Genomic DNA, 19,137 nt, shown 5'->3' with positions numbered 1-19,137 from the left:
AAGAAAGACTGTTAAGCTACTAGCAATGAATGATTATTAAGACTAGTGGATTACTTGGATATAAAACCACACCAGGTGTCCTTCAATCCCATCCGCTCTCCCCTCCCACACCACTCTCTTCCTGGAGCAGCGATGTCATTTATCAAGGAGGCCTTGAGGCCCAGATAAGGCCTTTCACAAGCTCTTTGCAACACAGACACGCAAGTCATCTGGAGAGGGTTTAAAGTGCACACTTTTATTTTCTATTACAAAGGCTAAAAGAAGCAAGTTTGTTTTAAGAACAAAAACAAAATTGTTAAAACATCTACATTATTATCTTGGTACTAGACCTTATGAAAGGTACTAAGGTTTTCTTTAATAGTAAAGCGTGGTATTCTTAAATTATATTAATACAAAGACATTTTAAAGGACTCCATCTCATTACTATCCAGCTTAGAACTGCAGCAACCCCTTTGCTATTTTCCCCTTTCACGTGCCAAGAGCACATCCATTTGTGACGCACTGTTCATATGAGCGGATTTGTTGTTTTTTGCTTCAAACATTTGGTTACCTCTGACACCAACTTCACAAATCCCTCCCTTCACTTAAAGGATTGGGAGAAGGATTTGTATTATATCCCTCAGCACTTAACAAGCTGAACTAAATCAAAGCCTGGTGTGTGTGTTGGTTTTTATAAATAAAGGGGCAAGATATTTTTCTTAATGTTAGCCCTCAGATTTGTTTTCTTGCTGAAAATCCTCCCCTTAGCCCCCACATAGCACAGGCGAGATTGTTATTGTAGGAGGAGTGAGTGCTGTGCTGAGCATACTGGTTCGTTGTCGGGTTCTTTTCGAACACTGGAGCTTATGGTTTAATTATCGTACAGCTGATAGTGCTGAGTATTTTTGGTGAGATGAAATATCACACTGAAAAAAGCTAAGCAAAATAAAACGAGGGGTCAAATCTGGAGTCTCCTGCCCTTTACATACATATAAGCAAAGCTTTTAATCATAACTTTTACTCATTAGCTAAGCACCTGAATGTTCTTTCACTAGGGTGGGGTAGGAAGGTCATCACCGGAGGGTTTTCAGAGGTGTGATCAGGAAAACCTGTTCCAGCTTGAACCTTATACCTGTCTATAAACTCCTCCCTTCCTCCTCCTTTCTGCCACCCCAGCTGGGGGGGGGGGGGGGCGGGGGGGGAGGGGGGGAGAAAAGAGGGAAGCCTTCAAATTGAAACAGGAGATGCTGCATTTCCTGGATTGAGTCCTTTTCCCTTACCCTCATTAAAAAAGATTCCTTCGATACCACACACATATATAATATTATATAGAGCGATATATTTAATACCTGTGTATATATGCTTCACAGGGGTCACATATATACACACTAAAACAAGTCTGTGACAAAATACTGCAACACCACAGATCAGGTTATCATATCTGGGAAAACAAAAATAGATACGCAGTGCCCATGAGCATCCCCAACCCCTGTGCCCCCCCTCCCCAGCCAATACTATCAGTCTGGAGAAGAGTGGGTGCAGAGCAGTTATTTTGATTAAAGAGAAGGGGGGGCATCACCCCGCTCCATAATCTAAACAAATGATCAACTCTTAAATCACGGCACAGCAAATGTGACAATTACACTGTAAATGCAGATTTGTTTTTAAAATAAAAAACAAGCATTTCTCCCCCCCTTGATTAATTTTTCCTCTCTTCTCCCCTGCACATGTGCCGGCTGCCACTCCAGCGAACATGGTACAAGCCTACGCACTGGTGCGAAGATCACTTTTTTGGTAAATTCTGCAGAGGGAGTGACCAGCTGAGCATGCGTTGGTAAAGCAGGGATTAGACAGCTACAGAAAGGGGTGTGTGAAGGGAAGGCTGAATTAGCTCATTTAGCAGCAGTTGGGTTCCTGTTACTTTGCTTAATCCAGTGTCTCAGCAATTCTATACATTATGACTATACTTGGCAAAATAGAAGACAAGCATCCCTCTCCCTTGCCATCTAGCCTTTACAATTTCAGTGCTTGAGACAATGAAATGTACGTACTAGGAGATGAGGTGCCCAGTTTCAAATCTGAACAGAAGTCGCACCTCACCCCTGATCGGTGGAAACAAATACAGCATCAGCCTGTTCAAAAACCATGGGCATCCAATAAAACTTGGGATTGGGATCAGTGGAGCAAGGATCTTTCCAGCTGCTCTGCTGTCTCCTTGAGGCATGCGTGCACGCAAGAAAAAGTATCCTCCCTTCTCCCACCTCTCTATCATAAACAACGAATACATACTCAAACTTTGTGCTTCAAATGCCACTTCCAGGCAAGGATCCCAAAGAACTGTACACGTACTAATGAATTAAGCCTCATATCGTTATCGCAATTTGGCAGAAGGGAAAACTGAAGCATTGAGGGGCTAGCGGCTTGTCCAGGGGACCCAGTGACTTAACAGCAGTGGCTGGAAAGACCAGTCCCCAGGTCTCATTAATACCCCCAGGCTCTAATCACTATGCAAGAGCTAAGCCAGCTGCCTATGAGTTGTGTACGTCCAGAGTTAGGTCTGTATAAAGATGCCAGGTGCCAATTCAGTAACTCCCACATATTACTCCCTACCTAATATCTCTTGTCTAGGGACACGTGTTCTCAGAGGCGGGGTGAAGAAAAGGGGACCCATTGCTGCTTAACCACCATGCAAAATACAGCCATGTTTTATTTATTGTCCATACAGCACTGGAGGGCTCAGACTTCTCAGAGGCAAAACAATCTCATGAGACCCTACAAAGAAAACAAAAACAAAAAAACTACACACACATTGCTTTAAGAAGGTGGAACTGTTTGTTCTTGAGCGGATGGTGCTGTATCAAATTATGTACACACATGCACACTGTATTAAACTGTAATCAGAGTGAGGGGTAGGGAGGCTCAGGACAAAGGGGGAAGATGTCAGCACACCCACTCCCCAGTTACAGGTGAACCAGGATGAGGCACAAAGCTGACCCCCAGAGAAACTCTGGGGTGTTGGCATAAGCTCATTATTGCCATTATAAATACTGAGATCATGACCTCAGTGGAGTTCTATCTGAGACTCTACTCCGCACCCCAGTTTGGCCAATCGGGTTCCTCCGTTTGAGCTGGCTTGTTTTAACATAATTTAGATCATACCAGTATTGGAGATATAAAATCCAGCGAGACGTCCTATCACCACTCCTCAAATTAACAAGGCAAGAGTGCAGGTGGTATAGCATGCACTATGGACAGTCTCTGCCATTTTCTTAACATATCCCTGCATCAATCCCATCCCACCCAAATGATGTGGGGTCACCCCGCCAACTTGCTGACAGACGGCAAGTGCTGGGCCACATCATGGATCTTCCCTCTGGAGCCACGCATGCCACATGCGCTGATGAATCCCTTCAGCTGGGCTCAACGGAGAATGGTACCTGCTCTGACAGGAACAGCATTCAGCTGGGTCACTTCATTTGGCAACACTAGCTTCGCTTACAGTGGACACAGTCTACGGGCTGGTCTACACTGGGAACATACAGCCGTACAGCTACAACTCTCGGGGCGTGAAAATTCCGCACCCCTGAGAAACGCAACTATGCCAAGCTAACCCCCGGTGTAGACAATGCTAGGGTGACAGAAGAATTCTTCCATTGTCCTAGCTCTCCCTTCTCAGGGCGGTGGGTTATCAACGCCAACGGGAGAACTGCTCCTGTCAGTGTAGGAGTGTCTACACTGGCATGCTACAGCGGTGCAGCTGCAGCTTTGCCCCAGTAGCATTTTCAGTGTAGACATACCCTCTGAGTATCAGCTGCTCCCCCTAGAGCTGACCTAATTCAAAATGAAAGTCAGCACAATACCAGCAGCGGACCTGACAGCTGTTCCCTTTCTTGTGCCACGAGGCGGGGTGATTCTATCAGAGGCTCCTGTATCCCCTGCGTGCCTGAATGTTCCCATGACAAAGAGGCACTCCTCTATTCTTCCTGCTGGGAGGGGCCAGTTTGCTGAAAAATGACCTTACTTGCAGCACCGGCAGTCTAGTGAGGGGAGGGAGGCACAAAAGCTTAGAAGCCAGTTTAAATGCAATGTTCGTAATGATTTAAAAAAACCACAATCAGAAAAGCACACTTCCTACTGCTGAACATTCCCCACCAAAAAAGCAAGGTGTAACCTGATGGGGACACTGCGTCTGGGTGGTTGTGTGTTTCTATTTACCCTGAGGGACCCTCATATTACAAATATGATCTTCCTCTTCTCTTCCAGACGGTTGTTGGACATTTTGGCCTCTGTCTGACAATGGATACAGGAAGAATTCATTTCCTTTTTCTTTTGGGGGAGCAGAGGGGAGACTGCAAGGGGACACACAGTCAAAGTAAAATCACATTCTAAGAACGAACAAACAAACATTCTCCTTACTTGCATTAATAACTGGCTTCAGTTTAATAATCTAAAAGAACCTTTAAAATCGGTCTCTTCAGCACGCTATTGGTTTGTGTTTTGCACTTCACTCAGCTCCAAACTACCCTGGTCGGTTTGGTCTTCCATTTCTAGTTAGCTTTGTTTTCTGGTTCCCACACACTAGTCAAATGCTATTGAGCTTGATTTTGCAACACTGCAAGAGAAAGTTTCAAGCCCCTCCAGCAACCACACTGTATTCATTTCAATCGTGAAATCATTTCCAAACGCGTTCTTTGTCAAACACAAACTCTGAATTTTGGGCCTATGCTACTTGATAGTGTCCTTTAAATCGATTTATGCCCACTTCCTCTGACAGCACATTCAGCCTCTACAGACAAAACCCATATCCAAGTAACCAAGTATGTAGACTATTTAAAGATGTAATCCCCGAAGCAGAAGCTGACTGACTTTACACTGCTGACAAATAAAAATACAAGCTCCTTTTCTGTTACTTTGTTTTTTCTGGCTGATCCCAAGGCCCAGAGCACACAGATGACAACAGCACCACAGTATTAGCTATACCCTGTGGACAGACTCAGGTCTTACTTACATAATCACACTAGTTTAAAAAAAAAACAAACAAAAAACCTGCACTCTTCTGTCCATGAGAAAGACATCAAATGACCCATTACTAGTTTGTTTTTGGGTACAATCAATAGTAATATCAAAAAAGTCATCCATGATCACTTTCAAACTGCCCCTTCTGCAAAAAGCACCCTGCTTGTTTTCTCAGCTATGCTCCTTGCATCCATGTATGTGGGGGCTAGACAGCTGTTACCCTCCTCAGTTGTCGTGTGCCTCAGGGGAAGACTTGGGATGTAATTTTGCTCCTTTGTGGTCATCCACAGCAGCTAACAGGCCAGGAGTTTTAAAACCACCCTTTTAAATCACATGGACTTAAAGGCTTTCCTCACCTGCATCTCAGCTATAATTGTTTTTTATATTGTTCTTTCAGGAGAGTGTGAAAGAGAAGAGGAATTTTCTCCATCATACTGAGGAGAATGAGCACAGAAGACTGCAGACGCATATGCTCCAGTAACCCTTTCCCCAATCTCGGCTCCCCCTCTCAGATGCATTCATGACACTGCATTGTCCCAAAAAACCTCCCAGCTACACTTAAGAGTCTAGAGGTGGGGAATTAAAACGAAAGGATTTTCTCTCTTTCATGCCCAACTGTGTTCATTCCTTTCAATTAAAAAAAGAAAAAAGAAAAAAAGAAGAAGGTGGGGAGAGAATAAGGAAAGAAAAGAGAAGATAGAAAATAAACTTTATGAGCACGGCATTCACTGGCCACAGAGGAATCGGGTCACAATTTCATTCACCACCAGAAAATCATATTGGTAATCTTGAGACAAAAGGAAAAAATAAAGTTCTCCTTGTGAGACATGTATCTCAGTTGCCTTGCCACAGTCTCACTCTTTGAAAACTTGCTTCTGCTTCTCCAGTCAACGGATAAAAACCACCCCCCAACTATACACCGTCCCGCAATAGGAAGTTGTATTTGCCGAAGTCGTCATCCCTGGGGCACAGCAGCATGTCCTTGCGAGCTTTGGCCAGTTTCTGCTTCAGCACCTCCCGCCGATCCAGCCACTCTGTCAGTTCGTCCTGGCCATGAGCAAAGCAACATTTCTCCCCCTCAGGGCAGGCCTTAGTCTTCTGGAACCTGCCAGGAGAGAAACACAACTCACTGGACTATTTTTTTTAATGGGGAAAGGTTTAAAGGGTTGATCCATTTCTCTAGCATTAACATTGTGCTGGATTCTAAAGCACTTTACAAACTCTCTCCCTGTATCGGGCTCATTCTCTGACTGAAGACATGTAGCACCACCTCCGGGGTGAAGCCTGGAGGTTGTTTAAGAGAGTATAGCAATAACAGGTTTGGCCAAGAAGTGATGTATCCATACCCAACTGAGACTAGAAGGGGATTTAGGGCTGCAGAATGAAATGACAAGTTAGAACTGGGCTAATATTTAGGGCTGAACAGCCCTACTCTTGAAAAAAACGCCAAGGGACCTTTAAACAGACACGAGTGACCAGGACCTCAGTTTTCTATTTCACCTCCAGCGGCACAGTGCCTCCGGTCACCGTCTTGAGGCATGGACAAAAGAGAGAGAGGCACTCTAGTGAGACACTAAACCCACTTACTGAAGCAGCTGGGTCTCCCAAAGAGATGTCTCAGACAAGCAAGGACCTAGCCAGGCTTTGATTAGCTTGTGAGAGCTGATGTCACCATAGTCATGGGTGGCATGGGTGCTGGGTTAAAGGTTCTTTCATTTCCCAAAATATAAACAGACTGTGAGCCTGGAGAAGCATCACTCGTGCCTTTTAGTTTTGTAGTTTACCACTTTTAGGTGCGGGAAGGGAGTGTGTTCCCAATAATGCAAGGGTGGGCACACTTTTTGGCCTGAGGGCCACATCGGGGTTCCAAAACTGTACGGAGGGCCGGGTAGGGAAGGCTGTGCCCCACAAACAGCCTGGTCCCCGCCCCCATCCACCCCCTCCCACTTCCTGCCCCCCTGACTGCCCCCCTCAGAACTCCCGACCCATCCAAACCCCCCTGCTCCTTGTCCCTTGACCACTCCCCCCGCCGGGACCCCACCCCTATCAAACTTTCCCGCTCCCTGCCCCCTTACCATGCCACTCAGAGCAGCAGCAGGACTGGCAGCCGTGCCGCCCTGCCGGAGCGCTGGTGGCGGGCAAGCTGAGGCTGTGGGGGAGGTGGGACAGCAGGGGAGGGGCCAGGCAGGACGGTCCAGCAAGCTGTAGTTTGCCCACCTCTTCAATAACATCTCCCACTTTTCGACCTCCCCAGAACTCCTGCGAGCTGCAGTTCCTTGGGGCTCCCCATTTAGGAGCAGAGCGACTCAGTACCAGGTCTGCTCTCCTTTCACCGGCAGCGGCCCCCCGTGTGGAACGGAGGTGTGGCGCAGGCGGTACCTGTCACAGAGCCGGAATTCACCCATGGGGAAGCGGTAGTTCCAGCAGCTCGAGTCGTTGTCGGAGGTGAAGACCTTCTCCTTATGCTTCTCCGACTGGATGTGCTGCTGCCATTGCTTCTTGCTGTTGCTGTTCTTCCCACACAGCCAGCAGTGGTATCCCATCTAACCGGCACAGACCGAGCAGCCCGTTAGCGGTGCCCACCCTGACCTGCCCAGCGCTGGGGAGTGGAGAGGAAGGGATGTCCCCTCTCCGCCAGAGCATCAAGGGTCTCCCCACCCCACCCAGCACCTCCCTCCCTCTCCTGACACATCAGTGTTGGGAACATCAAACTGCTGGCCACAGGGGACAGGACTAGTGTCTTTGTCTGAGCCCACCAGTATCACTCCCTATAAACAGCCATAGGAGGGATTGTTGAGCAATTAGATATGGTTTCTCCAGACCTTAGTGGCCTGCCCATCCCCCTTCCCCATACCTCTCCTCTGCCACACATTAGTATGCTGCCTATGCACTCTCCCCCTACTTCTCTTCCCACCCATTGGTGGGCTAGTTACACCCCCACAGATCTCTCACCCCCAACCAACTATTTTCAAAACGGCCAGCCGTGGGGCTTTGCCATTCCAGGGCTCCAGGGAAGGGTGGGAGCCTGGGTGGAAGGCGGGGGCCAAGGAAGCAGGAGTTCATGCGTAAGATACAGTTTCAGCTGACTTCTTGGATAAAAACACGTTTAACGGACAGAAAAGTCCTGGAGCAGCCTTGCTGACCCGGGCCTATGGCCTCCTGCCTCATCACTGCTACCCCGGCTGCCCTCCTCCTAGCTAGCAAAGATCACAGGCTTTTCCCCAAGGGAGCGTTCCAACCCTGCTGGATTTCCAGTTAGCACAGCCTCCTCTCAAGAGACTCCTGCAGGGATGCACAGGAGAGAGGGAGGAGAGGTATTACCATGATGTCAGCATAGTCAGTGGGCATCTGGATCTGCTTCTCTCCTTCCCGCGACGTGAGTGGTGTCCCCTCTCCTGGCTTTCCAGGGTTGTGTTTCTTTAGCCACATGTCATAGGTCTGCTGCATATCCAATACTGTGAGGAGGGAATCAGCCAGATCAGCCAGGCAACTCACCTACCCACCCACTATGGACACACTCAGAACAAGGGACCTGTACAGATCTGGTGTTGAGCGTGCACCCTCCCTTCAGTTACAGACATTCCTTCTGAGGTGCGGTTACCTCCTCAGGTGAGAGGCTGGGTAGGGAAATCTCTTTCCCTTGGTCTGGGGGAGGGAGGCAGATGCGAGTTCTGAAACTCACAGGGTACTGTGATGGCAGCTTTTATAAATATTGAGAGAGAAGGAAGGAGGGCAAAGAGTTAGCGATCGCTCTGGACTTCACACCCACAAGGAGGTGCCAGATCAGACCCGAGCCTGGTCCCTCTCACTGGGTAGCTCACCTCCTGCTGCAACAAAGCAGGAGACGCAACAAAAAAAGAAGTAGCGTGTTTGGGTTTCAAATGTTGTGATTTTTTAAACAAAATATTAATTCAAATAGACATTTTTCTTCAGAAACAAAGTATCCGAACACTGACATGGGGGTGGAGAGGGGGATCATTCTTTTTTGGCCAAAACTATTCACCAAATTTGACCCACATTTTTGAATAGTTTGGGAACCCCCCCAAAATGCATTTTTTAGCAAAATTGCCATTAGGTAAAGCATTTTGGCCAGCTCTACAACTCAACTGGCGGGACAGTGAGGTGGCAAGGGTAGAAGGAGAAATTTTGGCCAAGACCACGGGGCATGGTGACCACCTACATTTCCAAGAACTATTAACAAGTGAGGACAAGCTTGTTTGTAAGGGGCACTGCCCAACAGCATCCTCATTCAGGACACAAAGTTCACACACCTGTGTACGATCTTTCACACAATCAGCAGGGAATGCTGCAGCCTAGGCGTGAGGGACATTAGCAGAACAAGGGGAGAGGCAAGGACAGGGGCAGAGGTCAGGAGTGAGGTGTATGGAGCCAGGGCTAGACTAGCAGAGGAAGAGCAAAGCTGTGGAGCATGCAGGCGAGAATGGAATAGCACCAGGTGCGGGACTTGGATGCGCTGGCAGAAGGGTGATTGCGCAGCTGTGCGTGGCTGTCATTTGAATAGCTCTAGCTCACGCTCTGAGAGTCTCATTTTTCAGAGTAATTTCACCCTCTTGCTGGAAAGGCGGGGGTGCGCGACATCCTTTCCAGCTCTGGGACGCCGGGGAGAAGGGGCGTAACATACCCTGTGCTCTTCAGCGTCCCCATTCCTGCCCTCAGCTCACCACTCACTTTTATTTTCTTTCATGAAGGTCCACATGTCTCTCTCCTCAGGGCTGTGGGCAAAGGAGCAGTTCCCAACATACTGGCATTTCCTGCCATTTTGTGCATGGATACACAGCTGTCAAGAGACAGAAAAGAAAACACAGCCCCCCCCACCCAGACCCTTCTGGTTAGGGAGGCAGAAGAGAAAGGGGCAGACCAACCAGCAGAGGCACTGAGCAGGTGATGCTGATCACTCGTGCCTTTTCTCCCTGGGTCCCGTAAGACTTTGGGGGACGAGATCTTTGTATAAATGTACAGGAGGCTTGAGTTCAGTGACTTTCCTCTCACTACCTATCCACCAAGCCCATGGCTGGCCCGCTTACAGATAAGGTTTCTCATGGAGCCAGGTGAGGTGGTGGAAAGCAACTTAAGGGGACTCTCACTCATGTCCTCTCCAGCCTGATGGATGGAGGTCTTTAAGAGATGGAGAGGCTTTCAGAGGGAAGTGGAGAGATACCCAAGGTGAGTTTGGATTCAGAGCAAAAGTTCCCAATGACAAAACTCTACTAGGAACAGCAAAGCTTTCCCTGCATACTTCCAGCCCACCCATTGCTAGTTACACACTCGCTCCCTTTCCCCCTGTAAACAGTCCTGCCAAGGAGAGTCCGGAGGGCTCAGCGAACAGCGGGTGGCATATAGAGCCTTTCCTCTCCATTCATGGCTGTCCTTATGCACAGCCAAAGCAAGCAGCTGTTTGGGGCCCTGTCTCCTTCGCAAATCACCAGCTGACTTTATCTCCCGCTTCAGCGCCAGGAAACGGGTCCCCTCCAGATCCCCTTTCCTCTTCCAGCAACCGGGCTGGAATTATGGCTGGGTTTCCCCCCATTTCAGCAGCTTAGCCCCTGCAAACTGTCAAGCTAGCCCTGACTAAGCTGATGGCTGCAATCCAGCCCAGATCAGCAGTGACACCTAATTGTTACCCACCGGGAAGCTGCAACGTGGCCCCACATGAAATGAGCAAGGCATGGTATGAAGAAGGGAAACTGCCTTTCGGAAGCACCTGACCGCAGAGGTTTTTGACACTGCAGCCCACCCGCCGAACCGTCTACCTTGCAAAAACCACCCCCGCAGTTAACACACCGACCCCCTTGTTACAGCCTCAGCAGCAGGGCCAGGGACTGAAGGCGTCACTGGAGACATAACCATTCTCTCGCCCCTTGGAAGCAAGAGAGAGAGAGCGCGCAGCAGGGCCGGGGTGGGAAGCTTGCACTCTTGCTGCCCATGCACTACCTATTGTGGAAACAAACCAACGGGTTCACTCCCCAGCAGCAGCCAACGTGGCTCCTTTTCCACAAACACTAACCACACGTGTCCACCCGCACAGGAAAGAGAGGAAAAGCCCCCCAGACTCTCCAGTAACATCAGAGCCAGCGGCGGCGTTTGGGGCCGCAGGTCAATGATTCCCTCACAAGCTCAGGAAGAATTCAGAGCCAGGCCCAAGGCTCTGGTCAGGTCCTTCTCTCAGGACACAGACTCACAAAACAAAAGCTGTCACCCTAGAGCACATGTGCTGCCCCCGCCCAGGGGTCCTTCCTTCTGCAGCTCTCCCATGGGCGCACCCCCCTTCCTCTTAAAGCCCCGCGGAACCCCGTGACAGGCAGGCCTTAGCCTCCTCCTGGCAGTGCCTGTCACAGGCTCTTTAATGGAGGCACGGTGGAGAAAACAAAGGGCTACTTCTTCTGCCAGACACCGGCTCCCATTTCCCATAGCACTCATGCCTCCTTTCGCACTACGAGGAATCTTAAAAACAAACAAAACCAAGTCAGCTACGCTGCGAGTCCACACCCTTCCCCTCTCCCTACCCCACAGCTGGGATCTCTCCTGGGTGACATCTCAACAGCAACTTAGTCTGACCTATCACCCCCTCCCACCTCCAGCACACATACATGATTTTGGCTTTGGGCTGAGAGGGGAGAGACACAAAATCTGATTAGGAACAGACTGAAAAACCCAGGACAGTTTCCCAGAAGTCAGCAGCCACTCCAGGAAGAAACTCCCACTCCCCCAGGCACTGCCTGTGACTGCCATGGCAGCACATGGAAATCTTTCATTGCGAGGCAACGGAACACACTCAAGCAGCTGAGTGATCCAACTGACAGAGGTCGCAGATGCTTTATAGCTACCCTGGCTGTGAGCAGAAGGGGATCCCCAGCATTTTCACATGGGCTCCCCTATGGCTCTAGATTAAGACATGCCAGACACCTCTTAATTGAGGGGTGGGGAGCTCTCTGAGGCAGAAAGGAGAAGAGCACTATCCCACCTCCCATCACATGCTGAGCTGGGATTGGGCTTTACAGCTTTTCACATAGCTCTGGGGTTTTAATTTAGGGTGTGAGGGTTTTTTTTGTTTGTTTTTTTTAAACATATCAGTTTTCAAATCACCTTTCAAGAGATCTGTAAAAACTGGTGGAAGTGGCTAGATTGGAAGCCTAGAAGACTAGTGCTCTCTTTACCAGCAGAACAGGAACAGCAAAAGCAGGGACAACATAAGCTTATCCCATGCCTACTGCCCCACCTGTGACCCGGTCTGGAAAGGTGTGACCTGAGGTGAAGGGCTAGATCCCATCCCCTGAGCCGGCCAGTCCTATAGGTGGTGATGGTGTAAAGTGCAGTGTCAAAAACCTTGCTGCAAGGGTCCTTTCATACCATGCCACGGAGCTGGCTGAGATGGAACTGATCTCTCTTGGCTTTCAGCTGGTCTTTGCTTTCCACCCGAGTCCACGTCTACCTACCCACCCGACCATTTACAAAGCACCCCCCTCGGAGCATCGAAGCACTGGCTCCATGCTTGGTGCGTGCAGTGTTGCAATAGGAAGGGAGAGGATTCTGGAGCCACAAAGGGGTACAGGGCTTACATCATATTGCTGGGGGAAGTTGCGGATGGAAGGCAGCGGTCGGACAGATACCCACTTCCTCTTTGCTTTGGACATCACCAGCAGGACGCGACGCTCCTTTGTCCAGCTAGGAAATGGGGAGAGGGGGAATTAAAACAAAAAGGCAGGAGGGGAAGCAAAGGGGGTTTAAAACATCCCATCACCACACCAGGACCGTCACTCAGCCTGCCCCTTGCACTGGTTGGTAGCTGGACTGGGACGCGTGTGTGCACATGTGCTCCAGGTAACTACAGCAGACGCACCAGAAGAACAGACTGTAGCTCTCCAGGGTGAGCCAAAGGGACCCTTTCCTCCCCCCCACAACCCACTCTTGTGAACTGCTGAACATCTGCAGCACTCCATCCCCAGGGGTGGCTGAACCGGTCCTGATCTATACAGTCTGTAAAAAAACAAACAAAAAAAAAAAAACACACACCACTTCGGGACCCCTCAGGGTGAGAGATGCTGTAGAACATCCTTACACACAGACACTGCACTGTGAACAAGATCCTACAGTTAGGCAGATCACTCTTCCACAATGCCGTACAAAAGGATCAGAAGAGGGTATTGTGGCAAAAAAAATCCAGGCCAATAGACCACAGTCAGAGAAATGACATCCCAGGAAGGGAAGGTGACAGTCCCTCTCTATGTAGCACTGAGGAGACCTCTTCTAGAGCACCACATTCACAGACCAAGGCAGACAAATTGGATGCATTTCAGAGAAATGCAACAAAAATGATCAAAGTACATACCATGGCTAAAAGTACAACCAATAGCGATAGGATTGCCACCTACAAACAGCAGACGTCTGGAAACAAGTTTGGAGATGAATTGTTTTGGGTGCTCCAGCTGAGTATAGCTAGGAGAAATGGGATGAACTGAACAAAGGGAAAGTGGGCTCCTAGAGTGGGGACTGTGTAAGCTCCTAGAGAGGGGATTTGTGTCTTTTCTCTCTCTGCCAAGTGCCATGCCCAAAGAGGGCCCTGCATACAAATGAAAAATAATAGAATCTGACAGCAGAAAAAAAACACAACAGTTACCTACCTTTCCGCAACTGTTGTTCTCGGAGATGTGTTGCTCATGTCCATTCCATTCCAGGTGTGCGCACGCCCACGTGCACAGTCGTCAAAGATTTTTGCCTTAGCGGTATCCCTAGGGCTGGCTGTAGCGCCCCCTTGAGTGCTGCACTCATGCGCCGGTATATTAGGCACCGCCAGCCCTATGCCCTCTCAGGTCCTTCTTGCCAACTCCTCCGACGGAGGGGCAGGAAGGCGGGTAACGGAATGGACAGGAGCAACACATCTCGAAGAACAACAGTTACGAAAAGGTAGGCGACCGTTTTTCCTTCTTCGAGTGCTTGCTCACGTCAGTTCCATTGTAGGTGTCTCACAAGCAGTATCAGTGGAGGTGGGCTCGGAGCTCACAGTCTTGCAGCTTGCAGCACTGCTCTGCCAAAGCCAGCGCTGTCTCGAGCCTGCTGGGTAAGAGCGTACTGAGACGTGAACGTGTGGACATATGACCAGGTAGCGGCCCTACAGATCTCTTGGATTGGCACCTGTGCCAGGAAGGCCGCTGACAACGCTTGCGCCCTAGTCGAGTGTGCCGTCACGATTACTGGTGGAAGCACCTTCGCCAGTTCATAGCAGTGGTGGATGCAGGCCGTGATCCAGGACAAAAAGTTCTGAGTAGACACTGGGTGACCTTTCATTCGGTCTGCCACTGCAACAAACAACTGCACTGAGTTACGGAACGGCTTCGTTCTATCTGTGTAGAAGGCCAGCGCCCTCCTGACGTCCAGAGCGCGTAGCCTGTGCTCCCTACCTGACGTACGAGACTTTGGAAAGAAGACGGGTAAATATAGGTCCTGGCTAGTATGAAACTGGGGAACTACCTTGGGCGGAAACTACCTTGGGTGCGGTCGTAACTGGATTGTATCCTTGTAGAAGACGGTATAGGGCGGCTCTGAAGTAAGCACCCTGATCTTGGACACCCTGGGGGCAGACGTTATCGCAACCAGGAACGAAACCTTCCAGGAGAGAAGCAGGAAACCAGAGGTTCAAAGGGAGGCCCCAGATGCCTCAACAGCATGAGATTCAGGTCCCAGGGAGGGATGGGATCCTGGACACGTGGGTAGACACACTCCAGACCTTTCAAAAACCATGCCATCATGGCATGAGCGAAGAGCGACCTGCCTTGGAACGGAGGATGGAAAGCCGAGATAGCAGCCGGGTGGAACTTGATCGATGACAGGGACAACCCTTGGAGTCTGAGGTGCAGCAGATAATCCAGGATCTCCTGCCGTCGGGACTCCTCGGCTCAGATATGCCGTTCGGAGGCCCAGCACATGAACCTTTTCCACTTGGCCAGGTAAGTCACTTTGGTGGAGGGTTTCCTGCTACTCAGCAAGACCTGCTGAACACAGGGGGAGCACACCCGTTCGTCTGTGCTCAGCCATGCGGTAGCCAAGCGGTCAAGTGCAGTGCTGTTAGGTTCAGGTGCAAAAGGCTGCTGTAGTTCTGGGACAGCAGCAGCAGGGTGGCTACCGAAAGGCTCAACAATGTGCCAAACCAGTGCTGGTGAGGCCATGCAGGGGCTATTGGGATAATTCTCGCCCCGTCTTACTTGATCTTCACAGGGACCCTGTAAATCAACGGCACTGGTGGAAAGGCATACATCAGCGCCCCCGACCACAGAATGAGAAAGGCGTCCGATAGGGGGCCCCTGTTCATTCCCCCCGGATCAAATACAACACATGGCATTTTCTGTTCTGGAAGATTATGCTGACCGCCTCCTGATGGAGCAGCCACTTGTGGTGAGATGAGAAAGTCTTGCTAAGGTGATCTGCTATGATGTTCCTTGTTCCGCGCTGGTGCGCTATCATGCCGCACACAAAAAAATCCCGAAGGCAGAGAGCTTCTTGACAAAAGGCCGAAGACCCGGTGCCACCCTGCCTGTTGATGTAATACATCACGGCAGTATTGTCCGTCAGGATCTGCACCACCCTGCCCTTCAGGAGGGTCAAGAAAATTGCAGAGTACAGCCCTGAGATACTCTGTCCAGCACCCAGCAGTCCGAGGTGACCTGTGACCGAACGGTAGGGATGAACATGATCAAGGAAAGAACAAGGTGGATGCGGGGATTTGACTGGGGCGTCGCTCTCGAGCGCACCTTCAAAATGAGCATTTCTGGCCCTGGGATGCTTTGCCAGGCTGGGCTGCACAGGTGGCGAAGACGAAAGCTCGTGTCTCTATCCCTTCTCCTTGCAGACCCCTGGAGAGGCTGCCAAGGCCTTGGTAGTGGGTGCAGCCAGAACTGCTTCCATGCAGACTGCGGCATATGCATGCCCAGTGAGCGAAGGGTGGCCCAAGTGTCTTTTAACCTAAGCAGGCTTGCATCAGTCTGCTTCGAAAAGAGACCGTCCTCACAAGTTTAAACTGTACCTGCCAGAGAGGGCCTGTTGGTTCACCATGTGGAATTGCAGGCTGGCTGTTGAATAAATTTTTCTCCCCAAAAAGGTCCAGTCTTTTGGCCTCTTTATTTTTGGGAGTTGAACTGGTGTGTCCCTGCTTGTCCTTTTTGTTGGCCGCAGAGACAACCAGCAAGCCCAGAAGTGGATGGGTATAAAAAGGTACTTGAACCCTTTGGCTGGGATGAAGTACCTCTTTTAGGCCCTTTTGGAGTGGGAGGGATGGACGACGGGATTTACCAGAGAGTCTTGGCAATTTTCAGGACCCGTCATGCACTGGAAGTACAACACATGCAGGGGTAGAGGCTGAGAGGACACTGAACAAGGTGTCCACCTGCCTGGCCATCTCCTTCACTTCTAGGGCCAAGTTCTCGGTCACCCATTGAAGCAGGGCCTGGTGTTCTTCTAAAACTGTCCGGCGGGCTGGCCCTCAAGGGACAGCCTCATCCAGGGTTGAGGACGACAACTGTACTGCTGGGGGAGGCTCCGGAGCATCATCCCCCCGTGGAGGAGCGGGGTTTTGGGGTGGATGCCGTCTCCCCTACTCCGACCTCCAAGCAGGTCTCATGCACCTAACCCGGTGCCGCCGGCTGTTGCTCCAGGTGGCGGCAGATGAGCAGTGTGAAGGGGGCATTGTCATTACCAGCATGCCCCATGCACTCTAATAAGGCCACTGCACCGGCCACGCTGCCAAGGCAGCGCTGTAGATGTCAACACAGCATCAGGTGCCCAATCGCGCTGGTGGGGTCTTGGTGAGGGGCTGAACTGCCCTTCCATGCCAGAGCAATCCCCTTCCGGTGACCACGGCAGGGCCATCACCGCCTGTGTCTGCCTGCTGACTGTCGCCACCAGAGACCAGTGCCTGGAGTGGGGGGGTGGGGGTGGGGGAGAGGAGGAAGAGAGACTGGTGCCGGCATAAAGGGGACTGGAATCGCGACGGGGAGTGCTCCCACGGAGCAGGCAACCAAGATGTGTGCCGAGAGGATGACTGGCGGGAGGGTGAACAGTGCCGGTAGAATGGAGACCGGTGCCTCCCCCTAGGTGATCAGCATTGAGATGGTGGGGACCGTGATCGCAGTGCCGCTGACCGAGGGCGAGCCCCAGAGGATCTGGGCTGCGATGCTGTAGATCTGCGATGCAGAGATGGAGAGCGCTGCCTTGTCTTGGGGGATTGGTGGAGCTCCACTACCCCCGGAGGGGTCTTAGTGGCTGTCTTGCCCTTGTAGGGAGCCTTTGCCACTTCCTGTGGCACGGGAGGAGGCCTCTACTCTCTCAGTGCTGGGGGAGCTTGGGAAAGCGTCAATGCCGCCAGAAGTTTAGGTCCCCTAACCCTCCTGGGAGTCAGTGGTGGCTCCTTTAAGGGGCTACGGGCCCTGAACGGGAAGCGCATCCACATGGCTCTGGAGCGACTGGTTGGCCCGAACTGGGTCCTTTGCTTGATGCCCCATGGCCCTTCTTGCCCGGTACCGGGGAGCCGTACTTTTTTGTTTTCTTTCCGGGCACCGGTGACGGGGAGCGGTGCCGGAGGTGCGCTGTGCACTGAGGCTGAGTACTAGGTGACTCTTGGTGGGACGGCTCGGAAACCAGACGAAGGGCAGCCTCCATGAGGAGAGCCCGGAAACAAATATCCCGCTCGGAGTCCTGGGTCAAATTTTCTTTTTTTACAAATATGACACTTGTCCTCCACGTGATTCCAAGCACTTGAGGCAGCTGCTGTGAGGGTCACTTACAGGCATAGGCCTGTTACAGTCCATGCAGGGCTTAAACCCTGGAAACCGGGGCGTGCCCCGCCAGGGGCAAAGTCCCCTCTGGGACTCTAACTTCTAACAGCTACTTAACACTAACTACTATAAACAACTATTTACAAGGCCCTAAGGCTCGAAGTCAGAAGAAATGAAACTGCTAGCCCTTGCTACGCAAGGAAAGGTGCTCTGACTAACCACCCCTGGCAGTAAAAGGTAACAGATGGCATAGTGCTGGAGGTACTTGATATACTTACGTATGAGCGCGGCAGTCAAGGGGGCGCCACAGTCGACCCTACGGATACTGCTAAGACAAACATATCCAACAACCGTGCACATGGGTGTGTGCACACCTAGAATGGAATCGACACAAGCAAGCACTCAAAGAAAACCTGGATTTGTGCTGGAAATGGCCCAACTTGATGATCACTTTAGGTAAGCTATTACCAGCAGGAGAGTGGGGTGGGAGGAGGTACTGTTTCATGGTCTCTGTGTATATAATGTCTTCTGCAGTTTCCACAGTATGCATCCGATGAAGTGAGCTGTAGCTCACGAAAGCTCATGCTCAAATAAATTGGTTAGTCTCTAAGGTGCCACAAGTACTCCTTTTCTTTTTGCGAATACAGACTAACACGGCTGTTACTCTGAAACCACTCAAAGAATGTTTGCTAATGGTGATGTCTATTAAACTGTGGAAGAGTCTCCTCAAGGGAACAGTCTGCCAGGATGGAAGCCCTCACAGATATTTCAAAGTAGCCTGTACAAAGCACTGGAGAATGAATACATGGCGGGGGGAAATCCTGCACTGAGGCTAGCGGGGGAGACAGAGGAGAGGGCAGGAACACTCACCAGTGGCGGGCTTTGGCACTACAATACTTGAGGTCCTTGTCTGGCTCCACCACCTGCCCGTTCCTCCAGCATTGGCCACAAACAAATTTCATCTGGAGGTCAAAGCTGCTTGACGTCGGAGCCCGGGGGGCAGCCTGTGAAGGATCACATGAAGAAGCAGGATTCAGGCAAATGGACCTCAACACTTTGCCCCAGTCATTACTGTGTACATGCATGCGTATGCCCTGGGATAGATGCCTTTCCCCATAGGCACTTGTACACTACAGCAAAGAGCATAGTATAAAAGCCAAGACAGAGGCAGACTGAGCTCTCATTTGGCAGCACAAGCCATTGGTCCATCAAGATACCAGATCAGATCAAACCATGGTCAGTTTAGTCTGGTTTCCTTACCTCTTGTCATATGATATAGGGCCATTGATCCCTCCTGTTTGTACCCTCTCTCTAACAATGGCTAAACCCAGGTCTTCAGAGGAAGACACAACCACCTCAC

General features: G+C 50.6%; 1 protein-coding gene across 5 annotated transcripts in view; it reads right to left on the bottom strand.

Annotated features, from left to right (window-relative positions):
* Positions 1-214: 214 nt before the first annotated feature.
* The window catches only part of ZC3H7B (zinc finger CCCH-type containing 7B), a 66,209-nt gene continuing 47,286 nt past the window's right edge, over positions 215-19,137 (bottom strand). For all 5 annotated transcript variants that reach the window (XM_077830642.1, XM_077830658.1, XM_077830657.1 and 2 more), the window contains exons 18-23: positions 18,648-18,781; positions 12,573-12,678; positions 9,685-9,793; positions 8,317-8,450; positions 7,375-7,538; positions 215-6,100 (exon numbers count right to left, since the gene is read on the bottom strand). In XM_077830642.1, coding sequence (XP_077686768.1) covers positions 5,908-6,100; positions 7,375-7,538; positions 8,317-8,450; positions 9,685-9,793; positions 12,573-12,678; positions 18,648-18,781 — 840 coding nt within the window. In that variant the 3' untranslated portion in view covers positions 215-5,907. The remainder of the gene's footprint in view (positions 6,101-7,374; positions 7,539-8,316; positions 8,451-9,684; positions 9,794-12,572; positions 12,679-18,647; positions 18,782-19,137) is intronic.

The sequence above is a fragment of the Eretmochelys imbricata genome, chromosome 1 (genome assembly GCF_965152235.1).
Source record: "Eretmochelys imbricata isolate rEreImb1 chromosome 1, rEreImb1.hap1, whole genome shotgun sequence".
Classification (NCBI taxonomy): domain Eukaryota; kingdom Metazoa; phylum Chordata; order Testudines; family Cheloniidae; genus Eretmochelys; species Eretmochelys imbricata.
This window is presented reverse-complemented; position numbering and strand designations above follow the sequence as displayed.